We start from the raw sequence: 20527 nt of genomic DNA on the forward strand, positions 1-20527 counted from the left end.
TCCGAAAAATATGGTACCTGCTTGTGATCGTCAAAATGTAAATGCTGCAACTGTTAACAACCCAAAATCATTATTACACCAGACCAGTGTTTCAATCAACTTTTAATAGTCAATAATATCAAAGACATTGCTTAAATACATTTATCATTAGTAGATTATTTAAAAGTTATCAAATGTTTTCTTTTTAAAATCTACATTATATACATGTCAAGAAGGCCACAGTAGTTTTTCATTATATAGACCCTCTGAAATAAAGAGGGGTTTAGGCTAAAGTATCGTGAAGTCCACAAAATAAAGTATATACCCAATTTGCTATTGCTAAAGTATAGTTGGAGGCATACTTTTCCAAAGAAGCTAGTATCTTTCTTTTTAAACTATTATTTTCATTCAACATATATAATGAGCCAATTATACACACAGATTAGACCCTAGTTTTTACTGCTCTTGAATACAGAATACTTTCACACCTCTAAAAGGCTATGGAAATTATCAGTCAAAATTTCTACGGGGATTCTCAGATTCACACCTTTACCAAATACAGACTGTCTTTCTCCTTGCCTTAGGTATACCATTACATTGTGAACTTCAAAATATACTTAAATGGCGACCAAAGTTCTTGCACTAATTGACAGTCCACTATGAACAAATTATTTGCTGCATGTAAACATGGCTAGCGTACTAGAGATAATAATATTTTTATAAAAATATCAAAATTATTCTACTTCTGTGCTATTTACAGTTTTAATAAAATACAACCGTCATCTTTTTGGTTGTTACTACTCCTGAGTTCACTGCTAATAAAAGTCCAAATCTGTTGGTCAACATTAAGCAACAGAGTTAATGATTTCTCATTACTTTTTGTTATAAAGTTTACCACTTTGAGGCTGTTGTCCACTGAGAAAATTATATACCAAAAATTGACTAGTACCAAAATACCGTGTTGCAAACAATTTTCCATCCGGAGTAGGGTCAGAAAAAGCAATTTCTTCTTTACTTAAATATGAGCCATATATAAAATTGTTTCTGATTAAAGACAAGATAAAAAAAATCACTGTGACAAAATAAAACTGGCAAAGACACTTTTAAAAAACATATACTTTCCTACTGAGCAAATAATACTGACGAATCAAGGAGTTAACAAACATAAAAATACTGCCCCAAATACAATGTATTTTAATACTTCTCAAAAGCCAGTATTCAGATGCTAACTAATCTTGTCTTCCTCTTAAAATTATCACACCTCTGAAATAGTCACATCTGCTCTCATAATTAAAAGTTTCCAAAGAACAAGCCGTGAACAATTTAACAATTCTTACATGGATTGGTTAGCTGCCAATTGATTAAACAGTATATGAAGTATTTTACTACTCTAAGATAAAAGTAAAAGTTGAATACAGACTGTATCTTATGTTAAGCTATAACAGTCAGGGCCAACGGCAGGGAGGGTGTCAGAAAATTTAAAATGCCATGTGAGCAATCCTGTCCTTTTTCAGTGTAACGTAGGTGCCCCCGTAAATCGTTAATACTAATGCAAAAGGTCCTTACCTCAAACATTCTAACATCCGAGAAGCAATTTTCTTCCGTCGCATCATGCTGAACACCCAAATGCGACTAATGCCACAGATGGCTGGCTCAGGAGTTGTTGAACAGCACCAGGCCTTTTGCCTTTCAAAAGTGAGCTTATCATTTTCTGAACTAATATCTGGAATCTTTTCTTCAATAACTCTATACCCCTTGGGAAACAATAACAACAGTAGTTAGCATTATGTAGGATTGATCTTGATATTAATGTATTTGTAATAACTAATTCCTGTTTTAACTATCTCCTTTCCAAATACGGTGTTTACATCCAGTCATATTTGCTGAATAGCCCCACACAATGTGGTCATTACAATATAAAATGAATTTTATAGGCATGATTTATGTCAGCTGCCCAAGAAGGAAATGCCAACTGACCAGCTAGTGCAGCTACAGTTCATTGTGTCGTGTAGTGAAGATGACTACATTTCTTGGAATAGTTCTATAGATACTACATTTTTTAAAAAAATCTTCAGTAGCCTTGCTATTTGAAACAAAAAAGATGGCTAGAATTATGGGAAAATCCACTTGCCACTTGCACTTCCTTTTCCAACAGATGGTTGAGGAACTTTACACATCCCCTCTCCTATATAAGAAACAGCTTTTTACAGTCATCACACAAGCAAATAGCTCAAAATGCAGACCTGCTGAGAGTCCTTCCTCCAATGGATGAAAAAGTATGGCAGGAAAAATCAGCACAAGGATTATAAGGCAGAAAAAAACTTGCTTCTCTTTGCAGCCATCTTCAAATCATAATGAATTTTGCACCAGTATTTGAGAGAATTACCAGTAGCACTAAGAATTAAAACACAACTGACTAGAACTTGGATTGCTGTATTTTCTGCAACCAAGTGCTGCACTGCAATTTTCAAATTGAAGCCTAACAGCTGAGAAGATGTCTCTAATATGTATTTCAAGTGGTCACTACAATAACTGCTACCTTAAGAATTGGTATTTCTTTTTACATTCTATCTCCATCCATTTTTCCCCATTTTACGTTATAAACCAAAATGTCCTTATTTTAATTATTAATTTTTCACTGGAAATATTCTCAGAGGTTCCAACATTTTAAATAAAAATATACGAACTTTCTAAGAAAAATGTAACAACAAGACAATAGTTATCCACAGTTTACTCACCCATTGAATATGTTCTGCAATTAAGCAGCCAATTACTTTTTTATCATTAGAAATAAATAATAGTGTCTTAGTTCTGGAGCATGTTAGAGGAGCTTGTTGGAATCCCAGATCATTATCAACCATCTCTCTGATCTCATCAACCTGCCAAATAAACAACATAAAAAGTCGTAGAACCAATATATTCAAAATCATATTTTTTTTTAAAAAGAACAAAATATGCACTCTAACCAGAAAACATTCAAAAAGCATAAAAGTATTTTCGCATAATTGTTCAAAACGCAATACATATAGGTACAGATTTAGTGTTTGGGTATGTAATTTATATCGAATTTAACCTATCTGGGGAAGGAAAAACTATTTAACCCATCTACCCACACAAACACAGAAAATGTGTATAATAGAAAAACAAAACTGCAATAGGGAAACAAAACTTTGAAATGTATAATGTATACTTGAATGTAACAGAACTATAATTCAAATTATAGTAAAGTTATGTAAACAAGCTTAATACAATCATAGAGACACTAAGTTTGTTCTAGCCAAAATTTTCTGATATTCTGCATTCCAGTGATATAGTACACAATAAGTAAGCTGTCAATCTCTCTCACATTGCACAGTTTAAGACACATTGGTTTGTTTCTGCTACTAAACTTGTCATGCAAACAATTCTATTTAGATCTAGGGAAGATGGTTTATTTCTCCCTATGATCTTTCAACTGAAAATTAATTTCATATGTTCTACCAACATCTTGTCATGCCAGTCTCATGTTAATATAGTTAAAATAATCAAAACGTGGAAAGTCCTGTATGTATTTGGCAACGTCAGTGATTAGAAAATTTATTGGTAGGTGTTTATTAGCACATTCTTAACAATAACAAACCACTGTAAAAAGCGTAGCAAAGCCTTTTCCTGTCCATTAAACAAAATACAATTCAAGACATTTCACCTACCTTTCTCAGTGCATACTTGGGATCATCAGGAAGGACCATTATAATCTTACCATCAGGATACTCAGACAAAATTCTCTCTTTTTTCCACCCCTAAAAAGGAAAAGACAGTGCTCAGCTAAATACAAAGCTTTTAATACATTGTTTACAATTATACTTTTAGCTCGTGTTAAATAATTCACCCTTGCTTAGCAAACAAAACTCCTGACTTGATGGAGTTATACTTGTCCATAAATATAGCTTGTATAACTCAAAAGCTTCCACAGAAAACTATGAAAATATTTTACACTTTACAACTCTTTTAGGGCTGAGTGACACTTTGGACAAAAGTTGGTTCTAGATATGTAGGAGTTCAAACGTAGTACATGCCCTCCATATCTGTTACATAATCCTAGGAAAAAGCCGCTGCTTTCAAGAGTTGTAGAGAGGTGCTGATACAGCACTTTGTTGGATTCAGACATGAAGCGTTGGGCAGCCCTAGTCTTTTCCACTAAAATAATTGTAAAATTCATCCATTAAGAATTGGCAAGCATATTTTGTTCATTCAGCAAATTCCCCCAAAATCAGTCCAGAGCTTGTATGTGCAAGTAGGAATATGTATATATGTACATTTATATATGTTTTATATATTTATATATATGTACAATTATAGCATTTCTTTAACACAGTTACCTCCACAGATATGTGTACATTTTGATAAGTGGCATGCAACAGACCTCCAGGAGGTTTTCAGTGAACTGAATGGCATGCAGTGGTTCAGTGGTTCAAAAGATGAAATCATTTGTGTCACTAATTAGAACTAATAGTCACAAAAATGAGACTATAAACAAATAGCTACCTTCTAATACCCTAAGAGGGACAGTTGCTACGCTGTGTGTATCTGAAGTTAAACATACTCAAAAATGAGGTAATTAACTCTTCTTCAGATCCACACTGATGGTGATAAATGATCAGTACCTGCATGAAAAAACAAAACAAAAAGCCACTTAAGTCTATTAAGACTTAATTTTATCCTTAAATTAGAGTTTATGTTGTTTGCAAAGGCTGCCTAAAGCAGTATTTAATAAATAAATAAATTTATTTATAATAAATTCAAAAGTCTAACCTATGTTCAGTTTAAAAAGGGGAGAGAGAAAAAGAAAGCTCACTAAAAAACAATTAACTATATTCCACTGACACTTATATACACACAGTTTATATGTATATAACTACATACTGTTACATACTGTTATAACATTCACCCAAGAAAAGAGGCTGAAATGATACTATCAATCTGTAGGAGAAGAAGAGGCAGAACCTGGGGACGGGGTCAAAAGAGGAATTAGCTTAGAGTTTTTTTATGTGGTCACAAACAGATTAAGTGCAACTCCTTTTGAATTCCGTTGACCCTTATTTAATGCCAAGATAGTGCTAACTAGTTGTATAGATTCTTGTGCATAGGCATGATTAGTAATAAATCAGTTTAATTGGAACTTCACTTGTGGTCCTGATCTTTTGAGGCTAACACAATAATTCAAATAAAGATCTTTCTGGTATCATTTGTGATAACAATTTCATTTGATCATTTCATTTCATCAGATTTCTAAGCCCACCTATTCATAAAGCAAGTCATTTTAATTTTAGAGTCCCAAAATATTTTAATACCTGAAAAAGGTTAGTTGGATGATACTTTCTAGCGTTTATTTTATTTATTTAGAAAATATATATCCACATCTCCGCTACCACTCCTTTAATGGCTTTAGGTAATTTACAAAAATATTGTAATAATAAAGCTATCATTAAAAACAAATATTATACATTAAAAACTCAGACAATAGAAGTAAAATAAATATGATTATAGCCTTCTCTTAGACTTAGAGGGTAATATAGAAGGATTTAATTCAGCTCCAGTGGTAATTTATTCCAAAACAATGGCCACATCATCCCTCCATAATTGATCTATAATTTTATGTATTCTTTTTCTTTTGTTTTATTCAATTAATTAAAAAAATTTAAAAAAGAAAAGGAAGAATTAACTGTTCATTGTACATCTACAATAGTAGCTACAGCAATTTAATTCACAGATGTTTTAATAAGGGAAAATTATATGAACATCTTGAACTGATTTTTTATGGTGTTTAAAATATTGTATTTGTTGAGAATAATTTTAAGACATAAACATTAATTAAACTAAAATAAATAAATGGCTGCAATAATTATTTGAGAATTAAGGTTTTTTGAAACATAATTTAACTCTTAATTCAAATTATTATTTGTGATATACAAGGACAAAAAATTATATCACATAAAAGATTTAACTTATTTTCCATAAATCCAGCAGTTTGATTATGATGTTTCAAAAAATCCAGTTTTAGCTGTAAACAAATACCAATAAAAATTGCATATATTTGGATTGTAATGAAATATTAATATATGCTACTATAGAAGAAGCAACTTGTATTCTAGCTTCTGGGTTTTTTATTTTGAATTCCAGCCTAGCAAAAATATTTTTAAAAATAGAAAAGGAATATACTATATTGGATTGAAAAGCAAAGGGATTAAAAAACTGATGTTCAAATTTCACCTTAAGGTCTGATCATTCAATTATTCAAACTTTTTTTTTTACTATCCCACCACCACTGCTTTTCCAGATGCTTTAAAAGTCCTGCTCTCCAGAGCTTTGGTAATGTATTTCTTCCATAAGTAGGCAATAGTTTATAGGAAGTTCAATAAGGTCATGAAACTAGTAAAAGCTTTTGTAAATCATTAAATCAGCAGCTAGATTTGAACAAGTTGGTATTTGTGTGGTAGACTTTGGAAGCAGTTGGGGGAGTTCAGTTCAATTATCCTGGAGGTCTTATCAATATCAATACAAGTTATGGAAGGTAACATATATGATAAAGAAAATAGAGTTCTAGTACTCTGAATATAAATTGCAGGGGCATATAATGGTCAGTTCCACAATCTTATATGAAATATGGTTTTTAAAAATAAATTGCGCAATTAAATGCTAATTATTTTCTACTAGCCAAACAAAATTTTATACTAAAATACCACTAAGGGCAACATTATTTCCACTGCCTATGTGAAAGCATAAAATAATGCATGTGCAATAGGGCTGTAGAGTGCTTTTGATTTGATTCCAAAAATGCTTCAAAGGATGCCTTCTGCATCTGACATGTGATTCCTGGAAAAAGGTGACAGGCAGATTTCTAAGTGCTCTGAATACCTTTTTGGATTTGAATTGAATCCAAAGCACTATACAGTACAGACAGTATTAGGTAACTTAGGTGATATAATATTTACTCACGGAAGAATTCGTTAGGAGAAATGTGAACAAGGATGTTTCATTATTTTATTTAAACTAACAAATAAAACATTTCTAACTGGATTTGCTGTTGTTTTAAGTATAATTTTGGAGAAGCTATATATAAAATATTTTATGCTTTGGAGCGGAGCAAAGAAAAAATATTCTTACCACATATTTTACTGCACTTATAAACTGGTTATGAAAGAACAGATGCTGGGTTTCATCCTCAGGATTTGAAGCTGTATAGAGCATTCCACAAATATTACAGGAAATAGCTCCAAACCGTTTTTGTCCTGCATCCTATATATTAAAAGTTAAAATATAGCTTGTGAACCAAACTTTCCTAACCAAATAATACAATTTATGGAACATAAATAGCTGCAAACCCATGTCATTAAAATACACAAAGTACTTTCAATATCAAGGATAGCAACTATGAAGAGCATTCAAAATACATTTGTTGGGATTTGAAGCAAACTAGGGCTCATGGCAATATTTTTAGAGCTATAACATGATCTTTCCTGTTAATTAAAATATGTATGGTAAAATAGCACATTTTCCTATTATTTTTTGTTAGTCCAGGGAAATCAAGAACTGGGGAACAGAGAACTAGGAAATCAATACAGGTAATCCTCGATTTACAACAGTTTAGTGACTGTTCAAATTTACAACAGCACTGAAAAAAGTGACATAAGACAATTTTTCACAGTTATGGCCACTGCACTATCCCCAGGGTCATGTGATTTACATTCGGATGTTTGACAACTGGTTCATATTTATGATAGTTCACCTCAGGGTCACGTGATCACCTCTTGTGACTTTCTGACAAGCCAAATCAATGGAAAAGCCGTATTCACTTAACAATGGTATTATTAATTTAACAACTGCAGTGATTCACTTAACAGATGTGGCAAGAAAGGTCGTAAAATGGGGCAAAAGTCGCTTAACAAACTTCTCAGCAACATAAATTTTGGACCCAATTGTAGATATCGGAACAAAGCTATCATGTCACCCCTAGTCCTTCTTTTCATTGAACTAAACATACCCAATTCCAGCAACTGTATTTTATGGTTTAGCCTTCATTCCAAGATACTGGATGGCCATATCTGCTGTACATCAAATACATATAATACATTTCTTCACTACAATGAATGGAAAATTACCGTATACTATTACAAAAAACCTTTAAATTAGATTTAACCCATTTTTCTACTTACACAATAAGAGAGAGAATATTTTTCTACTTCATTAACATATTATACTTTATTAACTTATAAAAGCCTGACAGACATTGAATAATTGTTTTAAAGTAACAACCAGTAACTTGCTATCCACAAATACTTACTATGATTAGCTGCTTATCGCCATCTTTTGCAGCTTCTTTTAATTTTTGAATATGTTCTTCCGATGTAAGAAAGCCATCACATTTTGTTGTTAATGGAATCTTTGGCACAGATGCCCTTTATGCATAAAAATAATTCACAAAAGTTACTGTTTATGTATGCATTATAATAAAAATGTATCTCTCTTCCACACAATTGAACTGAATTAATATTAAATCTAAGTAGAAAAGAGTGCAATACAAAACACCTTAAGCTCCTGGAAGAAAGGCAATCAAATAATTTAGCTACGCTGCTGTCAAAAAAAATGTTTCTCACATTTTACAGCAAGCAAAGTTTGTAAAGGAATAGGCCAATCCCTTTCTGATCTGAAAAACAAAGGCTGCACATATCAGCTTGATTGTCCACAAAGAATAAAGTTTTATTTAAGATGTTCAAAACCCTGTATTATCATGCTGGGTTTAAAAAAAAATTAAAGTGAACCTAATCTGTTGAGATGTGGTTTTTGTATGATGGTATGACCTATGCTCCTAGCAAAAGGAAAAAAAGACTACCTCCACATACTCCATCCTCAATCCTTATTTCATAAATGGAAGCAATTACAGCTAGTCCTTGACTTACAACAATTTGTTTACTGTTCGTTCAAAGTTAAAATAGCACTGAAAAAAGTGATTTCTGACCATTTTTCAGTTACAACCTTTGCAGCTTCCCCATGACCATGTGATCAAAATTCAGCTGCTTGGCAACTGGTTCATATTTATGACCATTGCTGTGACCCAAGGTCAACAGATCACCTTTTGTGACCTTCTGACAAGCGAAGTCAGAGGGAAAGCCTTAACATCCGGGTTACTAATTTATCGACTGTAGTGATTCACTTAGCAACTGTGGTAAGAAAGGTCATAAAATAGGGCAAAATTCGCTTTAAAAATGTCTCACTTAACAACAGAAATTTAGGGCTTAGTTATAGTTCTAAGTCAAAGACTACCTGTATTTTACATAGATATCTTTAAGATGGAAGTTGGAACTATGCCTTCTTTTTTCTTCAGGATAGAGGGAAGACTTCCTGTTTGAACAACAGTTCTGTTCCTGCTTCATTTTAGTGTCAAAAAGTAGGATATATAGAGCAAATTCTTTCAAAGTGATAATCACAGCAACAATAAAACAAAAACATTCAGAAACTCTCCTTATCTATTAGGTGCAAAAGTCACAGCCTTTTAAAAGTCTCTATTGAATATTTGCTTATTTCATTTTAATACTGACTTCTCAAAAGAATCAGGCAATGTACAAATGTTGAGCCCCTAACAATAAAAACAGCATAAATCAATTAACTCATATTACTGACAGTTACACACAAAAAATTGCTAGCTATTAAATTTCTGTTTAAAAAGTAATGATTTCGATGTCTTCTGAAGTGTCTGAAGTTTTACAGACAGTTATCTGGGGGCAAAGTACTTCCAAGGGCAAGAGCTACTGTGGAACAGTCCTGCATCCTAGTCAACCCCTGTCTTATGTTCAGTGGGATGGATCCCCTCCTGTACAACTATACAAGACAGGAAGACTCATACTGGTTAAAATGACTTCTGATATGATTGGAGTTGTACTGTATAGGGCTTTTCGGTAATAATTAACTGTCTGAACCGAGCTTGGAAGCTATGGGCAGCCAACATTGGTGTGGCTACAACATAGGTATCTCCTTCTAACATCCTGGCTGCCACAATCTGATGCATCTTGGAGATTATCTTGAAAGACAACAAGCATATGATGCATTGTAATAGTGCAAATCTCACAACAACTAGAGTAGAAGTTACAACATCCAAGTTTTTCCACCTCAGGTAAGGCTGTAATTGGTATACTGTCTCCCTACCAGGGCTTCTACCTGCTTCTCCAGCAGGATCTGCAAATCCAAGAGGATCCCCTAATCATAGATCTGCTCCTGCAGAGAGAGCACAATCACTGGAACTTAAGTTCCTAGAACTTACTAACAGGCAACATCTTTTCTTACCAGACTTAATCTTGTATCTGCTTGTGTTCGTTTTTAAATAGTATCCCTATCTTGGCCTTGATGGTTATACAGCTGAGTAGCAATAGTATACTGACACTTCACTGTGACAGGTGACCCTGTGATTTAATGATTTTCCTCCCAGAACTGGCTGAAACAACTCCTTTTGGTACAAGCAGAGCTCCTGCACAGCAGCACTCAAAACATCTGCAGACAGTCCAGATGCCATTAAATACAGAAGTATTCACATTTTGCCAGTCAGTGTCTGATTCTCAACATGGGTTTATACCCATGTTGAGAACCATTACGAGGCTGTACTGTGTTTTGGTATTGTAGTACTGTTATACTAAGTCCCCCCCCCACCTGTTTCATCTCTCTTGACTCCTCTAACGAACAGGGAAGTGTTCAGGATCAGCAACTGGGAAGAGACCAACAGTAACACTTATCATCCTTTGCAACCATTATATACAGTGCAGTACTGCTGGGCCCATTAATGTCTCTCTAAAATTGCAGTTAGCCTTTCTTCTGAATTTTGGCAGCTGTAGGATATGCAATCCAGAGCTCATTCAGGGCCACATCCCTAATTCTACCCAAACAGAGGTGCCAGGTTTGTGTGCTTCTTCACCCAAACATCTCATTCCGCAAAGATCTGCCTTTATCAAGACCAGCCTAAGATCAAGGTGTCTGATTATTTGGCCCGTTGAGCTCAGGTTATACCCTTAGGAAAGGGAATATTAAAGAAAGAATGTTAAGTTGATAATACTTAGATATTTCTTAACAACTGACTGGCAAATTTAAAACAAACTTGTAAAAGATTGCAGCATAAAATATAAGAAAATATAAAATAATTTTTAAAAATACTTTACCTGCTCTCATTTATCTCAGAGGTTTTATTAGCAGGAGTCTGAACCAACTGTTTACCAACTGGATCTATCAATAAATCAATACGTTACTGCATTAGAGGAGAATATATGAAGCTCAGGGTTAAACCTGGAGTCTTTGGTGTTCCTGAACTTGGGTGTTTGTTTGAAACATCTGTAATCAAACAACCAAACTCAAAGACAACCAAGGACTCCATATTACTTCATATTTATCAATGAATATATAATAGAGACTATTTGGGGGGATAATTATCTTTAAGCAAGTTCTCCTTCAGTTTTATATTAGCTAAAAGTGCATACGATGAATTCATACACAAATATAATGAAAGGCGCACACTTCATGTAATTTAGAGCTACAAAGGTTAAATAGATTATGAACTATGAAGTATCTTTAATGTAACAGATTATATTTGCCTTATATTGTATACACACAGAGTATAGAAAAGGGCAATATTGGGCTTCAGGGTTTAATGAATGTGATCTAGGCAACAGATTTCCTTACTTTCATTGACAACTAGAAGCTGGCATTTTTAGGAGCAAGATGGACTGCTACGTAGACCACAGCAACTGGGCAGGGACTGACTAGGCTGTTGTCTAGACCATGGCACTAAACCTCATAGCTCAACACAGCCCAACTGATAGCAGTTGTGAAAGCCAGACCAATAAGATGGCTTCATTTAAGAAAAAAAAACCCTCAGTATTTCAGTTTTGACTGGGGAGAGTGAAGCAGCACCATGTTTTTACTCATTTATAAATCATGTAACTATGCATTACTTCCAGCATCAATTTAATGCCTGTATTATATTAGAGTCACTGGGTCTAAATCTAGAATCCCATCTTATTCCTATTTAGTTTTTCTGATCTGTTTTGTTCTTGATGCTACAAGAAAAAAAAAACCCAAGAATTGATTCAACAAGTAGTGATTACTTTGCCTGTCTGCAGTAAAGTTGAGTTCATACATCAAGTTGATCAATGATAGTTTGTTACATTTTGCCCTGTGTGTTGTTATGAATCTAATTCATTCTGACATATTACAAAATATTGAAAATATCATGAAAAAACAAATTCTGGCTTACAGTTATGCATACATTGGTCAATATATTAGCAAATCAGTTACATTTAATTTGCCAATGGTAAGATCAGTTCAAAAAAAGCTATAAGTAGCCTCACTTTGGCATTTTTATGATAAGACTTATGGTATACTATTAGCAATCCTCTAAGCACAGGTTAGCCTATTAATGGAAATAAAGTTGCATCTGATTACCCTTGCTTCCTTCCAAGTTCCATGATTATTTGATCATAGTTTTTTAAATATATCATAATACATAAACTTGAATTCAAACTATAAATTACTTTATCTATAATTAAATATGCTTTAATATGATATATAATTTGAAGTTTACCTTGAGGTTTGATTTCTGTTGTCTCTCTTTTTATTTGCTTCACTACTGATTCTTGTTCTGAAATTATTTTCACTGAAGTATTTTCTGGATGTGTAGCGAACACTAAACTGAAACTCTAAAGATATATATATATACAAGAGTCATTTATTCAAACATACAACAGCTCTTACCAATTCAAAAATTTAAATTTTTGTTCCTGCTCACTTTAAGAAACTTCTACCATATTTGCATAATGAAGCTATTGAGATGCAATAAATTATAAGGACTGCTGCAATAGCTGGGCTAGAGGTAATTTATCTCATGATAATATTAATCAGTTTTCTTGAGCCTTTGTGCAAGTGTATAAAGAATTTAGCAATTCTAAACAATATTTCAATCTTCAAGGAATTTTAGGGTTGTGCAGAGCTCTGATTCAAAGCAAAAAGGTGCTTTGAAACATTTAGGAACATGTATTTGGATTCAATGTAAACTAAATGTCCCTTTCCCTAAGATCACACAGTACTGCAATGGGCATCTAAACAGGCTCTGAAAAAGATGCAGCTGCTTTAAGAAGTTGCAGAAAACATGTTAACATTAGAAACTTTCTATCCTTTGAAGTACCTTATAAGCTTAGCAAATCATACTGATATATAGCTATGTTTGCATATACCACCTATCTATGGCTTCAAGAGGTATGGTAAATAACTGTGTAGTACATGCATAAACTCTATTTCAGAGATACCTCTAGTTCCCAATGAACTAGCAAAGAAAATCTCTCAAATCTAAGAGATAACTCAACTTATATTGTGTTGAACTTAACTGTCTTTCCCATGATACTCAGTTACCTATAGGAAAAAATGTAGACAAAACATTTCAAACCATCTTTTTACAGTTAGCTTTTAGTAATGTATTGCCTCTTATTGCTACCCTGCTCGTGACAGATCAGATGGAATCAGGTGAGAGGTCTCACTCTCCCTTGCCAAAAGCTTGGGTGAGCAAAGAGCAAAGTCTTCACCACTTTTCTGAACATCAGTAGAATTGGGGGGGGGGGGATCTGGACCTTCCACAGCCAAGCACTGTCACAGAAAATGCCCTCTTCCAGGGTCCCACTCAATGATACAATTTAACTGAAGGAACCCAGAGTATGCCAACCCTGTAAGATGAAAGTGGTCAGACAGATACAATGAGAGACAGGCAGTCCCTCAAATAATGAGTCCCGATGCCATGTAAGGTTTCATAGATAGCAGCCGGCACTTTGAATCACACCCAGAAGCCAGCCAATTGCACTGGATGCAACCAGTAGAGTTCACGAAGCAGAGGTGTTACATGGGCATACCAAGAATGCTCATCATTGCTTATGCCGCTTTATTCTGGATCATTTGAAACTTCTGGGTGGTCTCCAAGTTCAGCCCCATGTAGGCATGTTGCAATAGTCAAGCTGCAAAGTTACTACGGCATGAGTAATAAATGATGTAATAAATTATAAATGATACATGCACGATAGAGATCATGGGTTATTTTAAACAGAATGCACTGCATTATACTCATCCTCAAAGTACATCATATTAAACATATTAATTTGTGAAACAAACTAATTCCGCAATAAAATACAAAGTCATACTATTATATCACAAAATTACAAAATAATTACCTTATCTGGTGTTGGCCCAGGACAATGTTTTGCCTCAGACAAACCATTCTCTATCTTCTGTACAGTGGACTGTTTGGCATGTGGTATTCTATCTTTAATCTGGATTCCTTCAAAATCAGGTGTATTTAACTTCTGTTCACATATTGTGCTATCATTGTGTTGAGATAATTTCCTTGTAACTTCTGGAAGGTGTATTTCTACAGTTCTGGCTTGTTGTTCCTCGGGATCATTACATTTTAAAACATCAAGCTTTGGAGTACTTGAGATACTATGGCTCACATGATTGACCTTAGTTAATTTTATTTTGGTCCACTTAGAATTCTTGTTCACTGTGCCATGTCTGCCATTTACAGTACATTTGACAGACATCCCTTTTCTGCTGGGAAAAAACCTCTTACATTGAGAGTTCTGGTTAGTTTTCTCATCATTTAATACTATGTCCTGTGGCAATTCAAGCACTGGATTTTTTTCCTCCTCTTTTCCATAGTCAGGATTAGGAGAAATTCTTTTTACCTCTACTGTGTCCGATTCAATCTCACCTGCAATTTCTTCACACAGTTCAAGAATGCTAATCTTTTTAGATTTTACCACATCCTCTTGTTGGCAAACAGGTTGTACTGGTAAAACTCTATCTGCTTTTACACTGATTTTTCCATTTTTGTGCTTTGACTTTGCTTTGCTTATTATACTGCAAGCTGAATTTATAGGACAGGAAATTGTATTTGCAACTTCCTTTTCTGATTCTTTATTACTTTCCAAATTATTTCTCAGTTCTCTTGGCTTATCTTGAGATGCAATTGAATCACTGATTTCAGAATCCGCTTCATGTTTTTTGGGGGAGAAGCAACCCGTTTTCTTATTATCTGATATTTTTCTTCTTTCAATTTGATGATCATTGTCTTCTGCAGACTTTCCTGGTTTCTGGTGGACATGTTTCAATTTTTCATGTTTACGTTGCGGCACCAGCTTTTTCATCTGGTTACATTGCTTTGTAACAGAAGCACGTGTTTCTTTAACTTTTCTGCTTCTCAAAGATATTGAAGAAACATCAGACGACTGCTGAAATCTTGGCGATCTTCTAGTTTGATGCCCATGTGAAACAGTATGCTGTGACTTTGAAAGGTCCTGCACTGTGTCCTTCTCAGGTACTTTTTTAGTTTGTTTAACAGGTAATTGTTCTTGCCTAATTCTGACAGCTTTAACAGAATCAGTACCCACTGATTTTTTCCCTATCTTTCTGTGGTCAATATCACAAAGCTTGTCACTTGAAGTTTTAGTCCACCTTGCTTCACTGTTTTGAGAAGCTGTTTTTTTTAAAGAAGGGGTTTTAGAATTCTGAACCTCTAAGTTACTACTACTAATATGTTTTCCAGATTTTGTAATTCTTCTGGTGTTTTCTTTGATTGGTCGTGATTTCGAATGCAAGTTATGACTTGTTTTACCACACCGGGCTGCATGTCTTTTACATTGAGCTTCAGTAGAACTTGTCTTAGAATCTACAGGTGATTTATTTGGTTTCTTGTTTTCATAGGAAGTTTTATTTTTGACAAGGTTGCATTTTCTCTTCCCCCTAGAACAGATTTTGGAAGAAGATTTTGAAAGATTCAGAGAATTAGCATGCTTTAGTTTGGAAGATTTCAGAGAGGTCTGTGCAGGACGTAATTTACCTAAAGATGTTAAGGATGTCCTTTTCATGCACACCATTTTACATGCTTTCTTCTTTAACTCATTTAAAGTCTGTTTGGAGTTCCTTCGTGCTTGCTTATTTTGGGAATATGGCAGAGAAGCTCTATTTATAAACTTATCGACAGCTGACCTGTTAGTTGTGGCAGAGAGTTGGGGCACTTCTTTCTTCGGCACTGCTTTCTTATTTGATATGCATTTAGCATCCTGTACTTTTCTTTCTTTACTAGTAGAAACTGATTTATTACTTTTATTCAATTTCCGCCGCTTAGCAGAGGATTCTACCAGCACAGATTTCCTTTTCTGTGCTGCCATTTCTGAAAGAAAAGGATATTCGGTTATAACTATACTCTTGAAAAGTACATTTTAAATTTGAAGCTTGACATACTGACTTGGTTTACTCACAAGTACTGTTTTGTAAGCGAATTCTGCTTCAGTAGAAGTGTAGTGATCTGTGAAAAATGCATTCCTTATGAATTTACATCCAAAGAGAGCATTATATATATCCTATAAACACAGGAACAATAAAATATTAGTGGGAGTGCCACTAATTTTGAGCACAGATGTCTAATTAAAAAATTGTTTCATTGCAATTTTAGGACATACAACATATATTTGGAAAACATCTGGATTATATATCACATTTCATCCTTTGATGTTCATATTGTTCTTTATCTTGCTTTTCCTACAATATTCTAATGTCAGTGAAGATTAAATTGCACATATCATGAAAAACCAACATACTAACAGTTATGGTTCATTACTTTATATCTAACATTATCAGGGCCATAAGTGTACGTTTTTTTGCTTTACATCATTCTCTAAGAAGACTTATGGGCCCAGAAATTATGTTTAAATTCCTGTAACTTTGCCATTATATAAGGTTTGGGGAAAAAATAAACAACTTTTCTTACTCATTAAACAGCAACAAGTAGAGATTTAATATATTTGTCCTAAATACATTGAAGAAATATATACATCCCCTGAATGTTCTGTAAATTTCTACTGTAACTTAGAAACTTTCAATGCCAAGAAACGAAGATATATGTACATTTCATAAACTAAAAAAACCCCTCAGAGGTATCCCAATTATGGTGAGGAGAAGAGCTTCTAATTATCTACTCTCTTTCATTTTAAGCCTTTGTAACATATCTTCAGTTTAAGCTTATTCTAAACTTCTTCGCTTGGTTGTGACAGAAGTTGACTTGGATCCTAAATCAACTAATATCAGACAGTTGCATCTATGAAAAGTCTTTTCATGATTAAGTACATCACAGAGACATTATATATATATATAACACATTTTTTCTCAACTTATTCTTTTTCCTAAGAAGTTCTAGCTGAAAGGCAGTCTTCTTTCACCCATTTTGTTTTCAATTAATCACGAGGCATATGAATATAGGATTCAAGGAATGGAGGAAAAATTAAGACTTTGAAGCAAATAAAACTACTATAGTATAGTAAAACTACTATAGTAAACTATTTATTAATAGAAGTAAGAAGAATCTGGGAATAACTGACACATGTGTAGTAGAACTGACTACACCCCAATTCTGTATATGTTGGATAACAATCTAGGGTTATGTAAAATGCTACCTACATTTTACACTGCCACTTTCCCAAACTATACACAGGTTCCACATATTTTACACTATGTAAATATATAGAACATTTAGCCAGGGTTACAGAATACTTATTAACTTACACATTTATCATGGAGAACCAGTAATACAATTTCGGAATGTATGTAAGGTTCAGTCTTATTATTAAAGTAGAACAGTGCATAATACAGAGAAAACAAAGCACAATCCCAGGGCAGAGAAAAATCACATTGTTTAGATCAAGGTAAGCAAGAACAGTTTGAAATCAACAACAATCCATAGCAGAAATTAGCTTCAAAAGCCTGCTTAATGTCTGCCTTAACCATCAAAATACATGGTTGCTTTTTTTTAAAAAAAGCCAGCTAGTGCACCTCCACAAACCACAGGATAGAATAACATTTGAACGGCTTCCAGGGGACAGGAGAAGAGCCAGGAAGCATGAATTTCTAATGCTAGTGTCAACTGAAGCCATTTGGGGTTTAACTTAGCAGAATATGCACAACAACCCCTCTGGCTGCAGCCATGGTTTATGACTCAACCTAGCCTGCAAAACAGATTATTAGTGTAACAAGCTATGACTAAACAAGGACCACATATTAACCCTACTGCAATCCCATAAGGAAAGCAAACGGAGTAATGCAGCACATGCCTCAAAAACTTCACATTGAAAGAATCCCTGTCTACCTCAGTTAGGGACCCCTGATGCTCTGCGGCCCCAAAGGGAATCCTTTCCAGATTTTCCTCAGAATGTGGAGCTCTTGCCTCACAATCAGGAGGTTGTGAGTTCAATCCTAGGTAGAGGCAGATATAGGGTCTCCTGCTTGGGCAGGGGGTTGGACTAGATGACCTACAAAGTCTCTTCCAACTCTGTTAATCTGTTAAATCTAATATTGGGCTACAGAAAAAGGGAAGCCAAAGGTAGGCCAAGCCACCAGGTGGCTTCTCCTCCTCCAGCCACTCCAATAAAGGCAGGTTCCCACAGAAGAAAACATTTGCGGTTCAGGGTTGGGACTGTGGGGTCCTTGGTGTTCTCTGAGCTTGGTGTTTTTTCTCACAGGCGCCCATTTGAAGTTACCTAGTTCGGTAATGAAAACCACCAAGCTCACAGAGCACCTGGGACCCTCCAATGGCGGGTTTCCTCACCGCCGAAGCCCTTCGATCATTAGCCTGGTTTCTTACCGGGCATTATGGATGGGCCCAGGCCTGAGGAGAGAGGGATGCAGCCAGTATACTGTTCTGGAGCCCTTGAAGAGGAAATTATTTTTTAAAAAATTACAAAACCAATTTTTTAAAAAGAAAAACAATATTGGATCATTTAAAGCATATGTTAAAACTTCACAGGCAGCAAGGATGGAATCTGGATCTTACCACCCCAATAGACAGTAAACAAGGAAGAACAAAAAAAAAGAGGGGAGGAAAATTCAGCGCATTAGTTGAGTGTAATTAAGGTTTGAAGGAAGAGTTAAAAGTCAAAGGCCGTGTGGAATAATAGGTCGATCTTTAGGTCAAAAAAAAATGGAGGAAAAAGAAAGGTGCTGTTGATGTTTAGGGCAAGGAAAAAACAGGAGGATATATTTAAATATATATGTTTAAATATAAATAAATATATATTAAAATATATATTAAAATATATATTTAATATATTTGCAAGTACGTTTGAATGTGATTAAGAAATGTACAATTACGACATTGATTTATGGGTCTATATTAGTCTTGTTCCAGCTGCCCTGGACGGGCCAGAAAGATTAACTGAGCCGGGCGCAGCAAGGCCTCCACTGTCCCGCCCCCCCCCCCCCCCCAATCCGCCCTTCCTAGAATAAGGGAGCCGAGAGAGCCCACTTTTTACCCCCGGCAGGCCTCACCTGCCCAACGACGGACCCACAAAGGAGGCGGGAGAGCTGCAAAGGAACAAAGTGCCCGGGAAGCTACCGGTATCGTCTTGGCTTCCGCGTCAGCGCCGCCAACTCCCCATGTCACCCGGCCGGCACGAAAGAACGAAGAGCGAGCCGAGGCGACCACAACGCCTCTCGCATCCGGATTGAGGAGGCGGGGGGGGGGGGGTGTCGGGCTTGAAGTCTCTTCCAAGATGGATTTCCGGTTGTCTGTTGCAGGTTTCAAGGTCCGCCATATGCGGGGGTGGGGGAAGGAGACCGGCGTGTTTTAAAGGCCGCAGATCTTTTACAAGTTCTGCCCCTCTCGCGCATTGGGAGACGAGGGACTGTTGGAGTTCCCTAAAGCAGGGGTCCCCAACCTTGCCCATTTTTAAGACTTGAGGACTTCAACTCCCAGCAAAGCTGGCTGAGGAACTCTGGGAGTTGAAGTCCACAAGTCTTAAAGTGGCCAAGGTTGGAGACCCCTGCCCTTAAAGAACAAGTTTACCTCGCCCCTCTTTCGGCACTTTTGCTTTTATGCCAAGGAGAAAGTGAGTTTTAAAAGGAAGAAAGCTAAGCTTGCTTTCTACGAGGGAAAAGGTTCCCCCGTAGAATCTATTTAGGGCTCTCAGTCTGGAATGCAAAAATAAAAATAAAAAATCGAACGACCGCTAGATGGCAAAAAAAAAAAAAAAGCATTGCAGAAAACTCGGATTACATCAAGTCGTCCAAACGTTCGCTGATCAAATTTCGCAGCCGATGTATTCATCATTTATGTCAAAAAAAAAAATCCGATGACTTGCACCACAGTCTTAACCAGCTCCAACAAGTTGCCTCCAAATCTGGAGGTTTAATGCTGCAGACAAATCTAGAAATGCTGCAGTTGCAAAACTAACAACAACTGACTACTCAATTCCTTCATTATTGTCCAGTTGTTACAAAACTGGACATTTTGTTTCAACTAACAGAAGCATCTAGACCAGGGGTGTCCAAACTTGGGAACTTTAAGACTTGTGGACTTCAACTCCCAGAATTCCCCAGCCAGGAGTTGAAGTCCACAAGTCTTAAAGTTCCCAAGTTTGGACACCCCTGATCTAGACTCTCTCAAACTAACAAGCAATGAAACTGAGGGTCTTTAATCTTTCCTCGCAGACAAATCTGCGAG

At 35.4% G+C, this 20527-nt stretch overlaps 1 protein-coding gene across 4 annotated transcripts; it reads right to left on the reverse strand.

Annotated features, from left to right (window-relative positions):
• Positions 1 to 89: 89 nt before the first annotated feature.
• ESCO1 (establishment of sister chromatid cohesion N-acetyltransferase 1) lies at positions 90 to 19736 on the reverse strand. Of its 4 annotated transcripts, XM_081951715.1 has the most exons (12): positions 19354 to 19729; positions 16296 to 16397; positions 16024 to 16207; positions 14208 to 15777; positions 12578 to 12692; positions 11160 to 11223; positions 8300 to 8414; positions 7123 to 7254; positions 3669 to 3758; positions 2718 to 2858; positions 1546 to 1733; positions 90 to 1023 (listed from the first exon to the last, which is right to left on the reverse strand). In XM_081951715.1, exons 3-12 carry the CDS (start codon positions 16203 to 16205, stop codon positions 852 to 854), a joined length of 2769 nt encoding a protein of 922 aa, XP_081807841.1. In that variant the 5' UTR covers positions 16206 to 16207; positions 16296 to 16397; positions 19354 to 19729; the 3' UTR covers positions 90 to 851. The 4 variants fall into 4 exon arrangements, with proteins under 4 accessions (XP_081807841.1, XP_081807840.1, XP_081807839.1 ...); XM_081951714.1 differs by having other exon boundaries at positions 14208 to 16207; positions 16296 to 16342; XM_081951713.1 differs by having other exon boundaries at positions 14208 to 16207.
• Between the last annotated feature and the right edge of the window lie 791 nt (positions 19737 to 20527).

Source organism: Natrix helvetica, assembly GCF_964273705.1.
Source record: "Natrix helvetica genome assembly, chromosome: 4".
Lineage (NCBI taxonomy): Eukaryota > Metazoa > Chordata > Lepidosauria > Squamata > Natricidae > Natrix > Natrix helvetica.